Source organism: Salvelinus namaycush, chromosome 42 (assembly GCF_016432855.1).
Source record: "Salvelinus namaycush isolate Seneca chromosome 42, SaNama_1.0, whole genome shotgun sequence".
Classification (NCBI taxonomy): Eukaryota; Metazoa; Chordata; class Actinopteri; order Salmoniformes; family Salmonidae; genus Salvelinus; species Salvelinus namaycush.
Genome location: NC_052348.1, coordinates 13390705 through 13410297, shown reverse-complemented (window position 1 = coordinate 13410297; position 19593 = coordinate 13390705). Strand labels below are relative to the sequence as shown.

Here is a 19593-nt window from a genome sequence, read left to right as displayed (position 1 = left end):
GGAGTGCTCTACACTGCGGTACAACTGTTCCTCATCGCTCATCGTGTTAGTTTTCTAATTTCAAGTTAAAATGTCTTTCTGTTTAAAAAAAATTGTAATAAAGTCTCACGTCTTTTTTGGTGTTTCGATATCAGCTTTTTGGTGTTTCGATATCAGCTTTGAGGTCAGAATGTAAAATGCAAGAGTGAGAAAGACATTACCAAGATCATCATTCTATATTATATTAGAGGATATTATACTATATAGTATAGTATAATATCATTATCTACATGGAATGATCTAATGTATTGTTCATACTTCTTCTCTGAAACTAAAACTATTCTATTTTCCTACTTTATAGGGAATTACACAAATAGACAGGGATAGGATTGTGGACACCTGGTTTGACTTTGGATCCCTACAGTAGAAGTGGCTAAGAGGACTGTCTCAAGACAGGATGGGAACCAACCCAAAAAGGACAGTGACAGTCCAAATGGTCCCTCAGCTGGCTGGAGTGGAAGCTCTGGGAAACCAGGAGTCTAACGCCAACTGGGCTAAAGAACCTAACCTGAACCTCACCCAGGGTTGCCCTGCCCCCACCACTACCCCTGACCCTGTCCTTACAGAACACACACAGGATAACCTGTGTCTGACAACCCCCAACACAACCTCCAGGATCCAATCAACTGGCCATGGACAACCGGTTGGCGGCGGGGTGGGGTCCAACACCAATACACCTTTCTCGACCAATGGCGATGGAGGGAAATCGCCATCGGAGCATGTGATTGGAATAGAGCAGCAGATGGTATTGACATGCCGAGGAGGTGTGAGTGTAACCGAGGCGACGGCAGAGGGCCGTAGGGACGGCAACGCCAATTTGACAGCGTTAATCCCCACAGCCGCCGCCGAGGAGAAGGAGAAGCATATCTGTAAGGCCGGCCTGTCGTCCGCCGTTACATCATCAAAGGTTGACGTGCATACAAATTACTGCAGAGAGAAAGAGCCTGGTGGAGCAGGGGCGGGGGAGGGGTGTGCAGCCAAACCATCACCAGAGCCCACAGCAGTACAGAGTGCTACAGCCAGAGTTTCTGCAGTAGCTAAAGAGGAGTCACTACTAGCAGGGGACAACAAAAACGCAACCACACCAAATCAACATCCCCCTCAGACCTGTGATCCAAAGCATACCTCGGCCTCTGAAGTGCTGACGTCTCTGACAACTCCCAAACAAGGTAAGGCAGAGGGAGCTGCAGTGACTACAAACAAGGTTGCTCCGCCTCCTTACAAATCAAAAGAGGCTGATAATAGTGCTACAACACAGAGTCTCTCACATTTACCTAGCCCCGCCACCGCCACCGCCACCGCCACCGCCACCGCCACCAACCCTACTCCATCAGAACGTCCTCTACAGGCCTCTAAAGAAAATACGCCCAAGACAAACTCTCAGAACCCTCCTTCCCAAACGGAATATAACAAAACGGCAGCTACATCGCAGCAGGAACAGACCAAGGAGACTGCAGTAGCTCCTGTCAATGCTGCCATCACCATCACGCCTCCATCTTCAGACAGCAAGGAAAACGTAGGGCTTAGGAATAAGGCCTCAAGTCCGGCATCCCCCGGGAAGAAGGATTTAAAACCTACTCCAGTAGCAAAGACAGAGATCTGCTTAGATAAACACCTGCAGGCGGCATCGTCAGAGTCTTCATCACAGAAGGATTCTCCCTCGTCACCCAACGAGGCCCAACAGAGCCTGAACCAACAGCCTGAGGCCCAACAGAGCCTGAACCAACAGCCTGAGGCCCAACAGGGCCAGAACCAACAGCCTGAGGCCCAACAGGGCCAGAACCAGCAGCCTGCCCACCATGCAGCACAGGTGACAGATGAAGCCGTCCAGACTGCCTCGGTCTCGGAGGAGATGCAACAGAAAGCCCACTGCAAACTATACCGGGAGGCCTCCACCATGACCCGCACCCCCACTGCCACCCCCACCCATAGCAAGCAGGGCCAAGACGTGGAGGTCCAAGCAGTGGCTAACGTGTGCAGCCGGGCGGTCTCCACCAGCCCCAGCCTGTTTCCTCTGCCCCCGCCCTACAGGTCCACTGACAGAGGTGCTGCCCTGAGGGAGGAAGCAGCAGCTGAGAGCCTGTCTGTGGTCTACCAGGTGCCCCTCCACCAGATTCACATGGGCAGCAGTCCATCCTGCCCCCCGCCACCTAACTACACCGCAGGTCTCAGGTCCGGGTCAGAGCGATTGACCCTGGAGGCAGGGTCATGCTCCAGTCAGAGTGCCGGGGTGGTGCTCCATGCAGAGGAGGCGGTGGCGGCCCTCCATGCAGAGGTCGCCAGGCTGGGGGCCAAGCCTAAAGATCTGTCAGTCGGGGAGGCAGCAGCGCTATGCAACATCCAGCAGAGAGGAGCACTCCCGCCTCTGCAGCCCGTCTACCAGATCAACATCGAGCCGTGTGGCGGCCAAAACGAGCCGGTAGCTAAAGCGAATCATCACCAGCATCGAGGCGAGAAGGCAGTGGCAGACTCCCAATCCAAGCCCAATGCAGCAGAGAAACCAAAGGTGTCTAATGAAGCGCAGACCGTGCCAACGCAGCCTGCCAAGCCTCCCTCTGCTAAAGCTCCATCCCCCTTGTCGCCAACTGCCGCAAGCAAGACCAAATCCTCCGACAATAAGGCTGCTCCTCCTCCTTCGCAGTCAACTTCTTCCGTTACCAAGCCCAGCCAGGCCTCAACGACAACCTCCAAAAAAGCAGAGGACACTAAACCCAAGACGGCAGTGAAAGCGGCGAAGGAGAGCATTGTTAAAGGGGTTGGGGGCGTTAAGGCTTTGTTGGGCAAGAAGAAGCAGGAGCAGCTGGAGCCGGAGAGGAAGGAAAAGGAGGACGAAGACGAGGAGGGGAAACAGAAAGGAGAGAAGAGCGTGCACGATGTGCTGTGGGACGAGCAGGGGATGACCTGGGAGGTGTACGGTGCATCCGTTGACCCCGAGTCCCTTGGCTTTGCCATCCAGAGCCACCTGCAGTGTAAGATCAAAGAACAAGAGAAGAAGGTCGTGACCCAGTCATCACTCAGGAAGTCCATCTCAGTGCCGCCGGTGGTGCCAGACTCGCCCGCCGCCGTTGCCGTGGACGACGCCAACAGCAGGAAAAACAAGAGGAGACAGCAGAACGTTTTCAGGTCCATGCTGAAAAATGTCAGACGGCCCAAGTGCTGCGCGCACCCTCCCCCTACCGCCGTGCTGGAGTGAGAAGGAGAAGCAGCGGGCTGTGTGCAGCCCACACCATCAGCTGAGTCCCCTATAAAGCAGGCTGGTTCACCCCTTGTTATGGTTCCTCCGATGCCAAGCCTTGTGTGGATATTGGGATCTCTCCCTAACCCTACTGGTCAGATGTTGTGGTATACAATGTTACCTTAGATAGGGTTGATGATTATCAACGGAAAAGGGCAAAACTAAAAGCTCAAACAGGTTCTTGGTATGGACAACTTATTTTTTAGATGAGAGAGATTCTAACAGTATTTAATGAAAAATGGCAATACTAATATCTTAGTGAAACGCATGTGTGTTAGTACTTATGGCAGTCATAACTCATTTTACCACTATGAAGTCCTGGTGTATATAGTACATGCCTCTGATCTTTGGGCGTACATACATATTACTGTCAGTATCATACCTTCCAACAGATGTGCAACTAAATATCACTCCTTCTCAGTGCAGTGGGTGCATTTTGGTATATATACAGTACGATTACGTTCCGGGTGTATTGAACAACCTCTATTTATAAGATTAATATATTATTATTAATTTTTTTGTTTGTTGTTGTTGCAGATTTTATTTTGAATGGGAACTACTTATTTTGTCTTGATAAAGAAGAAGAAAACCTCTGCTGTGCTCATTTCCGTATGTCTTATATACAATATAACACTGGGCCTGTGTGCATTTAGGTGCTCTATATTTAGTCTCTGTTCTCTTCGTTTTGGATTAAAAAAAACTCAAGGTCGAAAACTGATCTACAGCCCAGCAGTTCTTTTCTGAATTCATTGACAGGTGTTTCAAGAGAACGTTAGCGGCATGCATCCCCACAGTGTGAGTTCCTCAGTTACAATGTGTTATCAGACGTTGCTTGAGGATGGGTAAAAGGTCTGTTTGAAGCAATATTGTAGCTGATAGCTGATCTACGGGGACCTGAAACGATTGAGAGCGTAAGTAATGTCTAGTAGTAGATACATGGCCAATCCGAGGAGCTCTGAGGTCTCTATTTTTAAATTCATCTTCCAATTGGTCTGTGAACCATCCTCATGAAACACCCAGCTTGTCATATCCTTTATGGAATCATAATACTCTTCTTTTTTTTTAAACCATTGGTTAGACTCTGTTCGTGTACTATATGAAATGTCAGCTTTTTGATTTGCTCTGATTCAAAACATAAATATTCTGATGTTGTATATGCTTAGTTGTACACACTGTATCATCAGCTACAGTGTTTTGTTTCAACAAGTGCATCTGAAAACTGCTGTAGAAGGCTGTTTGAAACCACAGGGGACGTTGTTCAGGGTGTATCAGCAGGCAGTAGTAGAGAAGTGGAGATGTGTACTGCTTGTGGATTAGTTGTCGATGGGCTTTATACAGCCCATTCCCAAAATAATGTCCTTGAGACAGTGGTGAAATTGACCCAAAGCACAAATTAGTGTGTGTATACAGTACTCCACATTATTCAAGCCCTTTTCCTCTCCCTATAATCTCTAATTAAAATGAGATTAAATTAAAATACTTATCAAAGCTAGGACAAAAGAACCACTTCAAAATTAGATGGTTGAATATTTGCGGAGAAGGAGAAATATAGTCTCTATCAAAGACTTAAAAACAGTTTATTTTCAAAATCATTTAAATTTAGAATCGTTCGCTTGCTGGGTTAGTTTAATTGTGGGTTTACATCTTTGATTGGATTAGGCACAGTTAAAGTAAAAATCACAACATCTGTGAATTACTGTGGACTTCTATTAGAGAAGACAAATTAGTATTAAGATTTTTTTTCAAAATGCATGTTTTTATGTGTAAGTCCATTAGTACATAAGACAGATGTTCCAAATGTAAGTCACCATTTGTTTTTTTTATGGTGCATCTATACTCCAAAGCCAATCATTGTAAGAGGTAGGTAGGTCTACATTATGAGCAGAGCAAATTAAACTGAGTCTGCTTACATAAAGTTCATTACAACTTTCAATTTATCTCGTCTCTTTTAGAATCCCCTGAAACATACCTTTTTTTCCTTAAGAAAAAATATCCGCTTAAAAATATGACATAAACCTTGTTTCCTCCACATTGTTATTAAGAGTCATGAAGTTATTCAATTATAAACAATGTAAAATATAGTCTCAACGTGTTGATATAGGCTTACCATCACATCCTACTGTGGAATGGGGAATATTCACAGCCAATCTTCTTTGTTTGGGAATTACAACTAACTGTCTGTTTGAATACACTGTTTGAATACACCCTCTGTCTCAGTGTGATACACTGATTTCACAGGACTGTGCTGTCACTTCCTGTGTGTCTGGGTGTATGTGTGTGTCACCACTCATCACTGCATTCGTCACAGTGGGCTGTTAGGTTAGGTGTCCTGGGCTATTCTGTTCCCTGTCAAAAGAACACACACACACACACACACACACACACACACACACACACACACACACACACACACACACACACACACACACACACACACACACACACACAAGTCCATCCCTCTGGTATTCAAGGTGTTAAGACGAGAATCACACCCCCCACACACTCACAACCAGACAGTCATCTCAGTTGCTGATTGAAGGGGCTGCCACAGTGAAGTGCATCACCAACCTATTTTGTCATGCCGCTACATTTGGGAGGAGATGTATTGAATTTGGACTGACACTTTTTCTACGTGTGTAGAGCTACAAGCATCCCCTGATCCTCTCCCTCCATCTTCCTTCAATGTTCTCCCATTTCTCTCTCTCTGTCTCTCTGTCCATAGATCACGACCAGCAGAAGTCGACTCACCAGCCTTAATGCTGACTCCCTCACCCCGGTCTTAATTAGCTGGTGTTTCAATATTTAATGTCCCCCTCACCCCCCGTGTCCCTGCGACTGGTTCCCATTTGAAAGTGCAGATTAGATGTGGCCATAGGCGGTGGGTGTTAAACACAAGAGGAGATTCATTGTGATGAAAAGACTGTAAGATAGAGAGACTGAGACAGAGAGAAACAGAGATGGGAGGGAGGGAGGGTCTCCTCTCTGGCAGGATAAGAAGTCTAGGGAGTGGAATTGAAATTTTATTTTAGAGTTATAAATCACAAGGTTTGGAAAATGAAATCCCTGCCTTAAAAATAGATATAGGCTATTTGACTTGCAGATGATCATTGATTTAGATGAAAATAAATTGTGCGGGGCCCAGAAACTTAATTAAACTGAGAGCCCGTGTTCATCAACAGTTGGCCAGTCTATCATCATCTAACATTAATGTGTCAGTGCGCTTTAAGAAATCAAATTATGCTCTAGCGTTGGAAAAGATTAGTAGAGTCTACATTCTATCTTGGTAAGGGAGTTTCTCTGAATGTCACTGTTGTGTCGTCCCATACGATTCTGTTAAATTCTCACGGGGCATTTTCCCCTCTCTATGGAAATTCCTCCAAAGTCACCACTACATAACCGTTCTTTGAGCTTAACTGAATATCACGTTTCGGCGTGGTGCTTCGACTGCGTATTAGTTAGAGTCTATATCAAGACTCCCTCTAGCCCTCCAGATAAAATGTCCACCTCAGAAACATAGTTAAAATGTGTTAAACCTCCTGCTATGACCCAGTTAGCTACACACACACACACACACACACACACACACACACACACACACACACACACACACAGAGAGAGACACCTCTCAGCTACACAGAGAATCCTTAGAGGACTCGTGCAGCCTAGACGCAGCTTGAGCACAAGCCATTACTTTTACCAATACAAATCACAAATAATTCCCCGTCGGATCTTTAGACGCACATCAGACACACTCAGACTCCATCTTATCACGGGGATCAGTATCTGTGTTAATTGCTGTGTACTGATTGTATTTTGAGATTGGTAAGTATGTGATTATGAGTAAGGGTCTGGGGATCTTAGTGATGCTTAGCTATTCTCCATAGATGAACCACTGAGGTTGATTCTGGAGCACTGGGTGATGTAATGAATCATGTCAAGCTTTATGTTCTCCCACTATGATGATGTCATATAAAAGCACTATATCTCTCACTCTCTTTCTCTCCCTCTTTCTCTCTCTTTCTTTTTCTCCCCCTCTTTTTATCTCTCTCTCACTTTCTCTCTATCATAAAAGCACCATATAAGTCAGCAACAGCAGGGCGGCTAGCCCCTGCCTCCCCTCTGAAGCGTCTCTTTATGCCTGACCTCTGAACAGCTCTTATAGTGCCTTCCCAGTACTGCTTCAGTCCTTTTGTTTCTCTCCCTGACCCCAGAACAGCTCTTATAGCGCCTCCCCAGTACTGCTCCAGTTGTTTTGTTTACTCACTGTTGTATTAAATCACCGGCAGCGCTACAGTAAGGAACTTCCTCTGATGTCGTCCGCTGCTCAGGCCCCTGTGGACTATATGGCCTACATTACTTTGCATTGTTGGGAAGCGTTGTGGGAAAAGGTGTTTGGAAGGATTGTGGTGTGTGTGTACGTGTGCGCTTCTGTGTGTCTGTGTGTGTGTGTGTGTGCACGCGTTTATGAGTGTGTGTGTGTGTTCCCCTATGTGCTCTTGTTCATAGGAGAACACATACTTTTTTCTATCTTCCTATCCGTCTCCCTCCTCCACTCCAGCATACTCCATCACTGTGTAACATTACACACTGCAGACCTGAGCATTTTATAGTGGCTTGTCATTAACCACCCCGCCGATCCACACACAAACGCACGTAACCTTTCACATGCTGAAAGTCAAGCACAAGTGCACACATACTTGCACGCACACACACGCACACACACACACACACACACACACACACAAACACACACACTAAGGTCACCTTGGCTGTCTTCACTAGAGACTGCTTTATAACGGCTAACAGATGTTTCTATAAATCATTGGTCCCCCAGTGGACAGAGGTTCCACACACACACACACACTGCAGCAACACTCTATCTCTCTCCCTTTTTCTCCCTCTCCCTCCCCCCTCCCAGAGACACTCATGGGTGAGAAAAACATCCCCCACATTGACACCATCTAATAAAGCGATTTGAGCGACTGGAGAAACTGCTATATAAATCCATTCTTGATGCACTAAAATGTTTTGCAGCTGATGTGTGTTGAAGACCTGTAGCAGGGTTGATATACTGACCTGTAGGACTTTTACTAGTTTTGTTGTGAACGAATGTTATTGTGGTGGGTGGTGTGCAGTTAGTTGTGAGCGAGTTTGGAGGGTAGAGTTGCAATGAGAGTTGTTAATGGGTCAATTCACAGACATCTTAGTTTGGAAGTATCCTCCATGGCAGGTGTCCAGTTGTATTTATTTTATTTTATTTGTTTAACCTTTATTTAACTAGGCAAGTCAGTTAAGAACAAATTCTTATTTACAATGACAGCCTACCCCGACCAAACTCTAACCCGGACGACGCCGGGCCAATTGTGCGCCGCCCTATGGGACTCCCAATCACAGCCGTTTGTGATACAGCCTGGAATCGAACCAGGGTCTGTAGTGACGCCTCTAGTAGTGACGCCGGGAGCCCCAGGTGAAGGGCTTTCTCCCCCTTGAGTTGAAATGTAAAGCAACTGAGAAAATATCTCAACCAACTACTAGAATTGACCCACAACCAACAAAAAAATGCAAGACATTATATAAAATCCTTATCGACTGTATAATATCTTAAATCATTTAATTTAGTTCTCCTAAATGTGTTGCCAAGGAGAGATAAGAAGCTTCCGTTTAAGCCCAGACGTCAATTCAACGTCTATTCCACGTTGGTTCAGCGTAATTTCATTGAAATGACACGGTTGATTCAACCAGTGTGTGGGAGTACAGTATATCACCACTTGTTTCTGTCTTTCCCAAAGGGAAGAATTGGAGGGAATGTATAGGCCTAAGTCCTTATCTCCTAGAGATAGATTAGGTATTTAAAGTGACTGGTGACCATAGTGAATGTGTCTCTGTCTAATCAGACTGTGGCTGAATCCAAGAGGCCTTTATATGATGAGGTAATTCCAACCATTCAATCTCCATGGAGATTAACCAAAATTTAAGCACTTCCTCTATGAAACTCATTAACCCTGACTTCAAAGTTATTGTGAAGAAACCTCTGGTATCGCTTCCACATTGTATGCAAATCTCTCCTAGAGTTATTTTTAATCTCCAATCCGCAATTAGGAGCGTGTGAATGAAGACGTAGGTCATTATTGAGCGGCCTAATTTGTAATGACGAATGGCGAGCGTGAATATTGCAGTTGCCAAACTGTCCCTTATCATTATCGCCCCCTCAGATGATATCAAGATTCCTCAACTCTCCTGCAGTCGACTCTGATTAAAAGTCCAATTAAAAACCTGTCGGTCAGAGGAGTAGGAGGAGCGTCCTGTCTCGCCGGACGATGCCCGTAGCTGAGGGTTGATTCTCACACAATCACGTGTTGAGAAATAGTGATTCAGCCTTCATCCTCCTTCAGCCTTCATCATCCTTCAGCCTTCATCATCCTTCAGCCTTCGTCATCTTTCAGCCTTCATCATCCTTCATACTTCATCATCCTTCAGCCTTCGTTATCCTTCTTGGTAATTAAATTCAAACAAGATGGCCTCACTTTGACACACAGTAAAGAAAAGCAACTCACACCTGTACAGCAGTGGAGGCTGCTGAGGGGAGGACGGCTCATAGTAACGCCTGGAACGGAGTGAATGGAATGGCATCAAACCATGTGTTTGATGTTGTTGATACCTTTCCACCTATTCTGCTCCAGTCATTACCACGTGCCCGTCCTCCCCAATTAAGTTGCCACCAACCTCCTGTGCTGTATAGTACTGTAACACAGGTTGAGTCCCAAATTACAGTCATAGTAGGGCCCTGGTCAAAAGTAGTGTACCATATAAGGGACAGGGTGCCATTTCAGACCCAGTGCTGTTGTATGTGAGTGTGCTACTTCCCATATCCTAGGTCCAGGGTTTCTATGGTAACACGAACCACCGCACCACAGGTTCACAACATCTAACCCTCTAAAGTAGACCTTGGGGAGCCAGATAGATAACCGCTACAGTATAACTCACACTTCACCTAGATAATAAAACATTATCTGATAATACATTGTACTGTTCTGTGCTGTATAAATATTTAACAATATGGCTTGTGTGGTGAAATTCATCTCTCCACAGAGACCATTTTCGCAATCTTCTTGACAATCATTCTGATCTGTGCTGATCTGTGTTAGTGTTTGTGACTGGTTGTAAATGGCCCTCTTCTGCTTGCTCTAATATCTCTCTGGCTTGTGCTATTATCAGTCTGTACATAGTGAAGTGCTTATCTCAGTGCTTTGAAACTCCTCTCTACAAACCAATGACTGTATATATGAATGGACCAAGCCATTGATCACGTGACACCATTCATTCCTATGTGAAGACTCAATAGCGTGTTGAAGCCAAGTGAAGTCTGTTTAAATGGTGTCTGATGGAGACATAACATGCGCAGTTTGAGCTATTCCAGGAAGTGCTGCTCGCTCTCATTGAGTAACGGAAGCTGTAGGCCGACCGGAGTACTGCAGGCTGCCGTTAGCAACTTAATTATCCTTATAACTTCTTATGTGTGCGATTTTAAAATAATCGGTTCAAGGACATACATCTGGTGTGTTAGAAGCAATTGTTGGTACCATGATTGTCTTCTAAATTGTTTTATTTACTCAAAGATTGACCATGAAGATTGCCATTTCTCCGTTCACTATAATGGGGGGTCCTGTTTTTCTGCTAACAATGCCTTTAGTACCTCGGGTTGGCCTTGAACTTCCATGGCATCAATCAGAGGGGGTAGTCGTTCTCCCCTGCTACAAACACACTGGCAGCATTACAGCAAGGCAGCATGAGCCAGTCTGTCTGTACAGAGAGCCATTAGAAATTTGCAACGAAGTGTCCGAAATTGCATCTTAGTCCGTACATAGTGCTCTACTTTTGACCACGGCCCCTGATTCCCTACAAAGTGCCGTACTTTTGACCAGGGCACATAGAGCCCTAGTCAAACGTACTGCACTATTTAGGGAATAAAGTGCTATTTTAGATGCATCCTGGGAAGGGACCCCTGATTCCAACAGGCAGGATTACAAGGCTGTTTCTAGCACCATTATCCATTAGCTTAACAGATGGTAATTGATTGCCAGGTAGCATCTGTGGGACTCCTATGGGGCATAGATGACTAAACAGTAGCTTCCCGTGAGCCTAGTCCCCATCATTCCTTTTACTTTAATCAAATCCATCGCTAATGCTAAGTGCTTTGGCACTTAAGCCACATTAAAGAGTTTAACCATAGCCCAGAAGTGCTCTGTACTACATCAATCAATTAGTAAGCTTGACGATAATTGCAGTGCACTGTGTGACGGGCCCGCTCCTCTTATAAAAGCTGAGGTTGAGACAGTACATGGTTTGAAATGAGATTAGGAGTCAAGTGTAGGGACAAAGTTAATAATATAAACAAGCCTTGCGTAAACACAGGCCATATACCATAGTCCCCCCCAAACTCAACTCTGGACCTCGAAGCCAGTTCCACTGTGTTTTTTACAATGTTGTGCTCTAATCAGGGACTGATTTAGACCTGAGACACCAGGTGGGACAGAAAAGCAGCAGGTTCTGTACCTCGTAGGGTATAAGTTGAATACCCTTGCTATACTGTACAACAGTGCATATAACGGTTCTGTAGTAGCCTCCAACAGGCTAAGTTATAGGTGAGAGGTAAAAAATGTACCATTGCCCCTACTGAAGCTATGTACAGTATCATAATGATTTTATTTGAGACTCAAAATGACATCAACTAATTTACCCTATGCACACAAAAACACACTTAACAACATGTCCAAAAATCCTAAACAGTCAAAAACTCTCCGCACAGACACGCTCCGTATCCCTTGTCCAGGTTCAGGTGAGTCCAAGGTACAGCCAGTCTACCAAAGGTACAGCCAGTCTACCAAAGGTCGAACCAGACCGTGAGACGCTGGTGCACCAGAGGCAAAGCACATTTGCTCCACACCTGCACATCTCCACCACTGTGAACAGAGAGCATGGAGGAAGACTTAAAGCAGAGACCCAAGTCCAGGGGTCTGAGTACCCTGGAGAAGAGCCTGATACTACTGTTTGTGGCTCTGACTGGCGCCTGCGTTGGACTGGTGGTCATCTACTTCACTGACAAGAACAGCGTCTCCACTGATGAAGGTGAGTAGTGTACTACCTGTATGTTTAAATGGAGGGAAGGGAAAGGGGGATACCTAGTCAGTTGCACAACTAAATACATTAAACCAAAATGTGTCTTCCGCATTTAACCCAACCCCTCTGAATCAGAGAGGAGCGGGGAGCTGCCTTAATCGATATACACGTCATCGGTGCCCGGGGAGAAGTTGTTGTTGGAGGTTAACTGTCTTATACAAGGGCAGAACTGCAGAGTTTTCCACCTTTTCGGCTCAGGGATTGGAACCAGCAACCTTTCGGTTACTGACCCAATTCTCTTAACTGCTAGGCTACCTGGTGGTGAGCTGCTATATACTTTAAACACATGCATGTAGGCCAGATGATTAGTACTACTGTATATACTGTAAACACTTAGGAGTTGTACTATCCCTCTAAACTTCATCACTGTCAAGGAGGTGTGTGAGTACAAAACTTGAAACACTTCAATCAAATTAAGGTTTATATAGCTCTACTCACACCAGAAAGTTCAACGCCTCTCAGCAGGACTATGAAACAGTGATTTATGGACCCTTGTGAATTATGGACCATTATACATTTACCATAATACCAGGCTTAGCTAAGAGTCTGGGGAGTGGGTGGGTAATGGCTGTCGGTTGGTGGTGAGTTTGCTGACAAGAAGATGAAAAGTGATGTTTTGTTGTCTATTTTGATTTAAATTTCAATCACTGTACACTGTGCTCTTAATGTATCTCTGTCTCTGACAGATGTTTTATTATTTATGATTAAAATAAGCCACACTTTCATATCAGCAATAAATAATAAGTATAGAAGAATGATCTGAGTCATTGTATACCGTAATAACAAACCAACGGCATTCATTGCTACAGTAATAATGGCATTGAATACTTCTGGCATTGAATGTGCATCCATTCTGGGCACAGGGCTAGACAGAGAGTTATATTCTAAGGGGTTCTGTGTCTTTGTGGTACCTTTGTGATGTGAGTCACAGTGACGTCCCCTGCCACTGGCCTCACAGTGTGGCAGACAGACAGTCCGAGCTGAGACCCAGCTGTGGAGTAACAGAACGACAACAAAAGGCAAAGGTTCCTCTAACGTTGAGGGAACGTCTATAGACAAACCTCCTGCGAACCGTTAGGGATATCTGAAAGTCTAATTGGTCCCCTTGGACATTGGCATCTCATTGGTCTCACCACTGGCTACTGATGCACTGACGCGGTTCCAAGCACTGTTATGGATTGCTGGACATATTTTTCATATAGTGTCACTCTGTCACCATAGAAAGCATGACAAATACGTCCTCAATTTGTCACGTCTGCATTTTTTTTCATGAGTCATTCTATTTCATCTATAGTTAGAAAACAACCCATCAAATCATCTGAGTTAAAATGTGATATAACATGCGTGTTGTTTTGGCTTCTGACAAGGTGTCAGTGATGATCTATTTATCATATAATATAGTCCACCTATCTGCAACATATCTTGGTGCCTTTTTACAGTTCTGTGCTGGTTCCCAAAAAATACAGCCTTCCCCACCCCCTAAAAATGCATTTAAATCATATAAAAATCTGTGATGTTATTAACACTGTCCCACGCTACCTTGGCTCGGTTAGCCAAATCAGTCATATCGTACCTAAGAATAATGGCTGTCATCCATTTCTATGAGTGAGACTGCCTTAGGAGACACGGCTGACTCCAGAGACAGCACTCACACAGTACACTGGTCTAGTATAATGCAAATACTCTCACTCTCTTTCTCTCTATTTCTCTCACTCTCTTTCACTCTCTCTCTCTCTCTTTCTCTCGCTCTCTCCCTTTTATCTCCTTTCTCCTTTTATTCGTCCTTATAAAATCTCTTATTCAATAAACCTTGCCCAGGAATAATGTCTGCACTTTGAAGTAATGGTCGCAGCTAGTGGTGTATTGAAAGGCCAAATACTGTCTAGCTTCTGTCTACATTATACAGTGCATTCGAAAAGTATTCAGACCCCTTGACTTTTTCCACATTTTGTTATGTTACAGCCTTATTCTAAAATGTATTAAAAAACATTTATCATCAATCTAAACACAATACCCCATAATGAAAAAGCAAAAACAGGTTTTTAGAAATGTTTGCAAATTTGTAAAAATGATACACCTGAAAATATCGCATTGACATAAGTATTCAGACCCTTTACTCAGTACTTTGTAGAAGCACTTTTGGCAGCGATTACGGCCTCGCGTCTTATTGGGTATGATGCTACAAGCTTGGCATACCTGTATTTGGGGAGTTTCTCCCATTCTTCTCTGCAAGCTCTGTTAGCTTGGATGGGGAGTGTCTGCACAGCTATTTTCAGGTCTCTCCAGAGATTTTAGATTGAGTTCAAGTCCGGGCTCTGGCAGGGCCTCTCAAGGACATTCAGAGACATGTCCTGAAACCACTCCTGCGTTGTCTTGGCTGTGTGCTTATGTAACAGTATAACTTTAAACCGTCCCCTCGCCCCAACACGGGCGCGAACCAGGGACCCTCTGCACACATCAACAACTGACACCCACGAAGCATCGTTACCCATCGCTCCACAAAAGCCGCGGCCCTTGCAGAGCAAGGGGCAACACTACTTCTAGGTTTCAGAGCAAGTGACGTAACTGATTGAAACGCTACTAGCGCGTACCCGCTAACTAGCTAGCCATTTCACATCCGTTACACTCACCCCCCTTTCAACCTCCTCCTTTTCCGCAGCAACCAGTGATCCGGGTCAACAGCATCAATGTAACAGTATAACTTTAAACCGTCCCCTCGCCCCGACACGGGCGCGAACCAGGGACCCTCTGCACACATCAACAACGGTCGCCCACGAAGCATCGTTACCCATCGCTCCACAAAGGCCACGGCCCTTGCAGAGCAAGGGGCAACACTACTTCTAGGTTTCAGAGCAAGTGACGTAACTGATTGAAACGCTACTAGCGCGTACCCGCTAACTAGCTAGCCATTTCACATCCGTTACACTTAGGGTCGTTGTCCTGTTGGAAGGTGAATCTTCACCCCAGTCTGAGGTCCTGAGCACTCTGGAGCAGGTTTTCATCAAGGATCTATCTTTCTGTACTTTGCTCCGTTCATCCTTCCCTCGATCCTAACTAGTCTCCCAGTCCCTGCCGCTAAAAAACATCCCCACAGCACGATGCTGCCACAACCATGCTTCACTGTAGGGATGGTGCCAGCTTTCCTTCAGACGTGACACTTGGTATTCAGGCCAAAGAGTTCAATCTTGGTTTCATCAGACCAGAGAATCTTGTTTCTCATGGTCTGAGAGTCTTTAGGTGCCTTTAGGTAAACTCCAAGCGGGCTGTCATGTGCCTTTTACTGAGGAGTGGCTTCTGTCTGGCCACTCCACCATGAAGGCCTGATTGGTGGAGTGCTGCAGAGATGGTTGTCCTTCTGGAAGTTTCTCCCATCTCCACAGAGGAACTCTGTAGCTCTGTCTGAGTGACCATCGGGTTCTCGGTCACCTCCCAGACCAAAGCCCTTCTCCCTGATTGGTCAGTTTGGCCGGGAGGCTCTAGGAAGAGTCTTGGTGGTTCCAGAATGCTTCAACAAAGGTACTTCTACAAAGTACTGAATCCTGTGATTTAAAAAAAATCTAAAAACCTGTTTTTGCTTTGTCATTATGGGGAATTGTGTGTAGATTGATGAGGAAAAATAACAATTTTATACATTTTTAAATAAGGCTGTAACATAACAAAATGTGGAAAAAGTTGAGGGGTCTGAATACTTTCCGAATGCACCGAATATACACGACTAGTCAACATATGGATAGATATATGTGTGTACAAAACATTAGGAACACCTGCTCTTTCCATGACATCGACTGACCAGGTGAATCCAGGTGAAAGCTATGATCCATTATTGATGTCACCTGTTAAATCCACTTCAATCAGTGTAGATGAAGGGGAGGAGACAGGTTAAAGAAGGATTTTTAAGCCTTGCAACATTTGAGACATGAATTGTGTATTTGTGCCATTCAGAGGGTGACAAAATATTTAAGTGCCTTTGAACAGGGTATGGTAGTAGGTGCCAGGCGCACCGGTTTGAGTGTGTCAAGAACTGCAACGCTGCTGGGATTTTCATGCTCAACAGTTTCCTGTGTGTATCAAGAATGGTCCACCACCCAAAGGACATCCAGCCAACTTGACACAACTGTGGGAAGCATTGAAGTCAACATGGGTCAGTATCCCTGTGGAACGATTTCGACACCTTGTAGAGTCCATGCCCCGAAGAATTGAGGCTGTTCTGAGCGCAAAAAGAAGGGGTACAACTCAAGGTGTTCCTAATATTTTATACACTCAGTGTATATGTGTGTAAATGATATTTTAAAAAACTTGTACTGTATTGGTTGTATAGGGTAGTTGCTGACCATGTTGTCATTGGCCATACCATTGTATGAGGGTATGTTATTGCTGTATGTTAATGCTTTAATTACCAATTACCAATTGCCTTTGTTTAATGGGACTGGTGGAGCAATCCTTAATTCGAATGTTCTTATTAACGTAAGTAGTGCCACTATGTCATCAAACAATCTGTCCCAGCAGGATGTTCAATAATGACATTGTGTTACCCTTCCATGTTATACATAACAGCCCAATAACAAGGGTTATAATCCAAACAAATGATTCTGCCGGGAGACATTGTTTTTCCAGAAGAGGTGGCAACATTACCCAAAGCTGTTCCCCTGCAGCTGTCACATCAACTGAATGTTCATGTAATCAATTGTGTGTGTGTGTGTGTGTGTGTGTGTGTGTGTGTGTGTGTGTGTGTGTGTGTGTGTGTGTGTGTGTGTGTGTGTGTGTGTGTGTGTGTGTGTGTGTGTGTGTGTGTGTGTGTGTGTGTGTGTGGGACAAGAGGTCAATTCGGGATGCGGGGGTCCTCAGGCACTCAAGGGCCCGTCGGGGGAGTTCACCAGCATGAATCACCCCAGTAGCTACGACAACGGCATGAGCTGCAGCTGGCGCATCACTGTGGACCCAGGCATGGTAAGTATCACAATGCAACACATTCAAAACACAAAGACTTTTATACAGTAACCTCTTTCCTTTTTACTGTGCTCTTTCCTTCAAACAAATACACTGAACAAAAATATAAACGCAATATTCAACCATTTCTAAGATATTACTGAGTTACAGTTCATATAAGGATCTCAGTCAATTGACATAAATTCATTAGGCCCTAGTCTATGGATTCCACACTTCAGAAAAGTTGGGGCGTGGATCAGAAAACCAGTCAGTATCTGGTGTGACCACCATTTGCGTCATGCAGCGGGACACATCTCCTTCGCATAGAGTTGATCAGGCTGTTGATTGTGGCCTGTGGAATGTTGTCCCACTCCTCTTCAATGCCTGTGCGAAGTTGCTGGATATTGGCGTACTGGAACACGTTGTCGTACACGTTGATCCAGAACATTCCAAACATGCTCAATGGATGACATGTCTGGTGAGAATGCAGGCCATGGAAGAACCGGGACATTTTCAGCTTCCAGGAATTGTGTACAGATCTTTGCGACATGTAGCTATGCATTATCATTGTCACGCCCTGACCTTAGAGATCCTTTTTATGTCTCTATTTTGGTTTGGTCAGGGCGTGAGTTGGGGTGGGCATTCTATGTTTTGTGTTCTATGTTTTCTATTTCTGTGTGTTTGGCTGGGTGTGGTTCTCAGTCAGAGGCAGCTGTCTATCGTTGTCTCTGATTGAGAACCATACTTAGGTGGCCTTTTCCCATCTGTGTTTTGTGGGTAGTTGTTTTCTGTTTTGTGTTGTTGCACCAGACAGAACTGTTTCGTTTTGTTCCACTTTGTTATTTTCTTTCAGTGTTCAGTTTGAATAAATGATCATGAACACGTACCACGCTGCGCTTTGGTCCTCTTCTTCAGACGAGCGTTACAATCATGCTGAAACGTGGGGTAATGTCGGCAGATGAATGGCATGATAATGGGCCTCAGGATCTCATCACGTTGTCTCTGTGCATTCAAATTTCCATTGATAAAATAAAATTGTGTACGTTGTCCGAAGCTTATGCCAACCCATACCATAACCCCACCACCACCATGCTCATCCACACAACGCTATATATGTTGTCTGTCGTCTGCCCGGTACAGTTGAGAGCACACTTCTCCAGCGTGCCAGTGGCCATTGAAGGTGAGCATTTGCCCACTGAAGTTGGGTACAACGCCGAACTGCAGTCAGGTCAAGACCCTGGTGAGGACGACGAGCACTCAGATGAGCTTCCCTGAGATGCTATCTGACAGTTTGTGCAGAAATGATTCGGTTGTGCAAACCCACAGTTTCATCAGCTGTCCGGGTGGCTGGTCTAAGATGATCCCACAGGTGAAGAAGCCAGATGTGGAGGTCCTGGGATGACGTGGTTACATGTGGTCTGCAGTTGTCAGTCAGGTTGGACGTACTGTCAAATTCTCTAAAGCAGAGAAATTAACATTAAATTCTCTGGCAATAGCTCTGGTGAACATTCCTGCAGTCAGCATGCCAATTGCATTGTGTTGTGTGACAGAACTGCACATTTTAGAGTGGCTTTTTCTTGTCCCCAGCACAAGGTGCACCTGTGTAATGATCATGCTGATTAATCAACTTCTTTATATGCCACACTGATCAGGTGGATAGATTATCTTGCCAAATGAGAAATGCTCAGTTACAGGGATGTAAGCAAATTTGTTCACCAAATTTGAGAGAAATCAGCTTGTTGTGCACATGGAACATTTCTGGGATCTTTTATTTCAGCTCATGAAACATGGGACCAACAGTATACATGTCAAAACACAACTAAGTCTCATAGGCTCTGGTCAAATGTTATTAACTAGCATTCCTCCCTTCCTTCCTTTCTCTCTTCCTTCCTTCATTGAAGTAGTCACTGGTTGGATCATTGACTACCTCATGGAAGAGAGAAAGGAAGAATGGATGCATTTGTAAGAATTCTAAACTTTCAAGAGATACTCTAAAAAAGCCTCATGTCATTTCCATGACGACCACTGATCTGACAGGAGCTGATGGGTGGAAGCAACACGCCAGACACCTTTCCATGCCCTGTCCTATCACCCATCAGTGCACATACAGAGGAGAAGAGGACACAAGGATAGGCGGCCATTTTGGACATTGGAAAATGGGAACCAAGTCATATTGTAAGGAACCGGGTCTCTTGTCCTTAAAGGAGATTCTGTGT

General features: G+C 44.9%; 2 protein-coding genes across 2 annotated transcripts in view; both read left to right on the top strand.

Moving 5' to 3' along the window:
- The first annotated feature begins 472 nt into the window (after nt 1–472).
- LOC120034748 (G protein-regulated inducer of neurite outgrowth 3-like) lies at nt 473–3232 on the top strand. Its single transcript, XM_038981353.1, has one exon. The coding sequence runs from the start codon at nt 473–475 to the stop codon at nt 3230–3232; it is 2760 nt and encodes a 919-aa protein (XP_038837281.1).
- Nucleotides 3233–12218: 8986 nt separating this feature from the next.
- The window catches only part of LOC120035110 (ovochymase-2-like), a 36229-nt gene continuing 28854 nt past the window's right edge, over nt 12219–19593 (top strand). The window contains exons 1-2 of the mRNA XM_038981897.1: nt 12219–12400; nt 17268–17398. Coding sequence (XP_038837825.1) covers nt 12250–12400; nt 17268–17398 — 282 coding nt within the window. The 5' untranslated portion in view covers nt 12219–12249. The remainder of the gene's footprint in view (nt 12401–17267; nt 17399–19593) is intronic.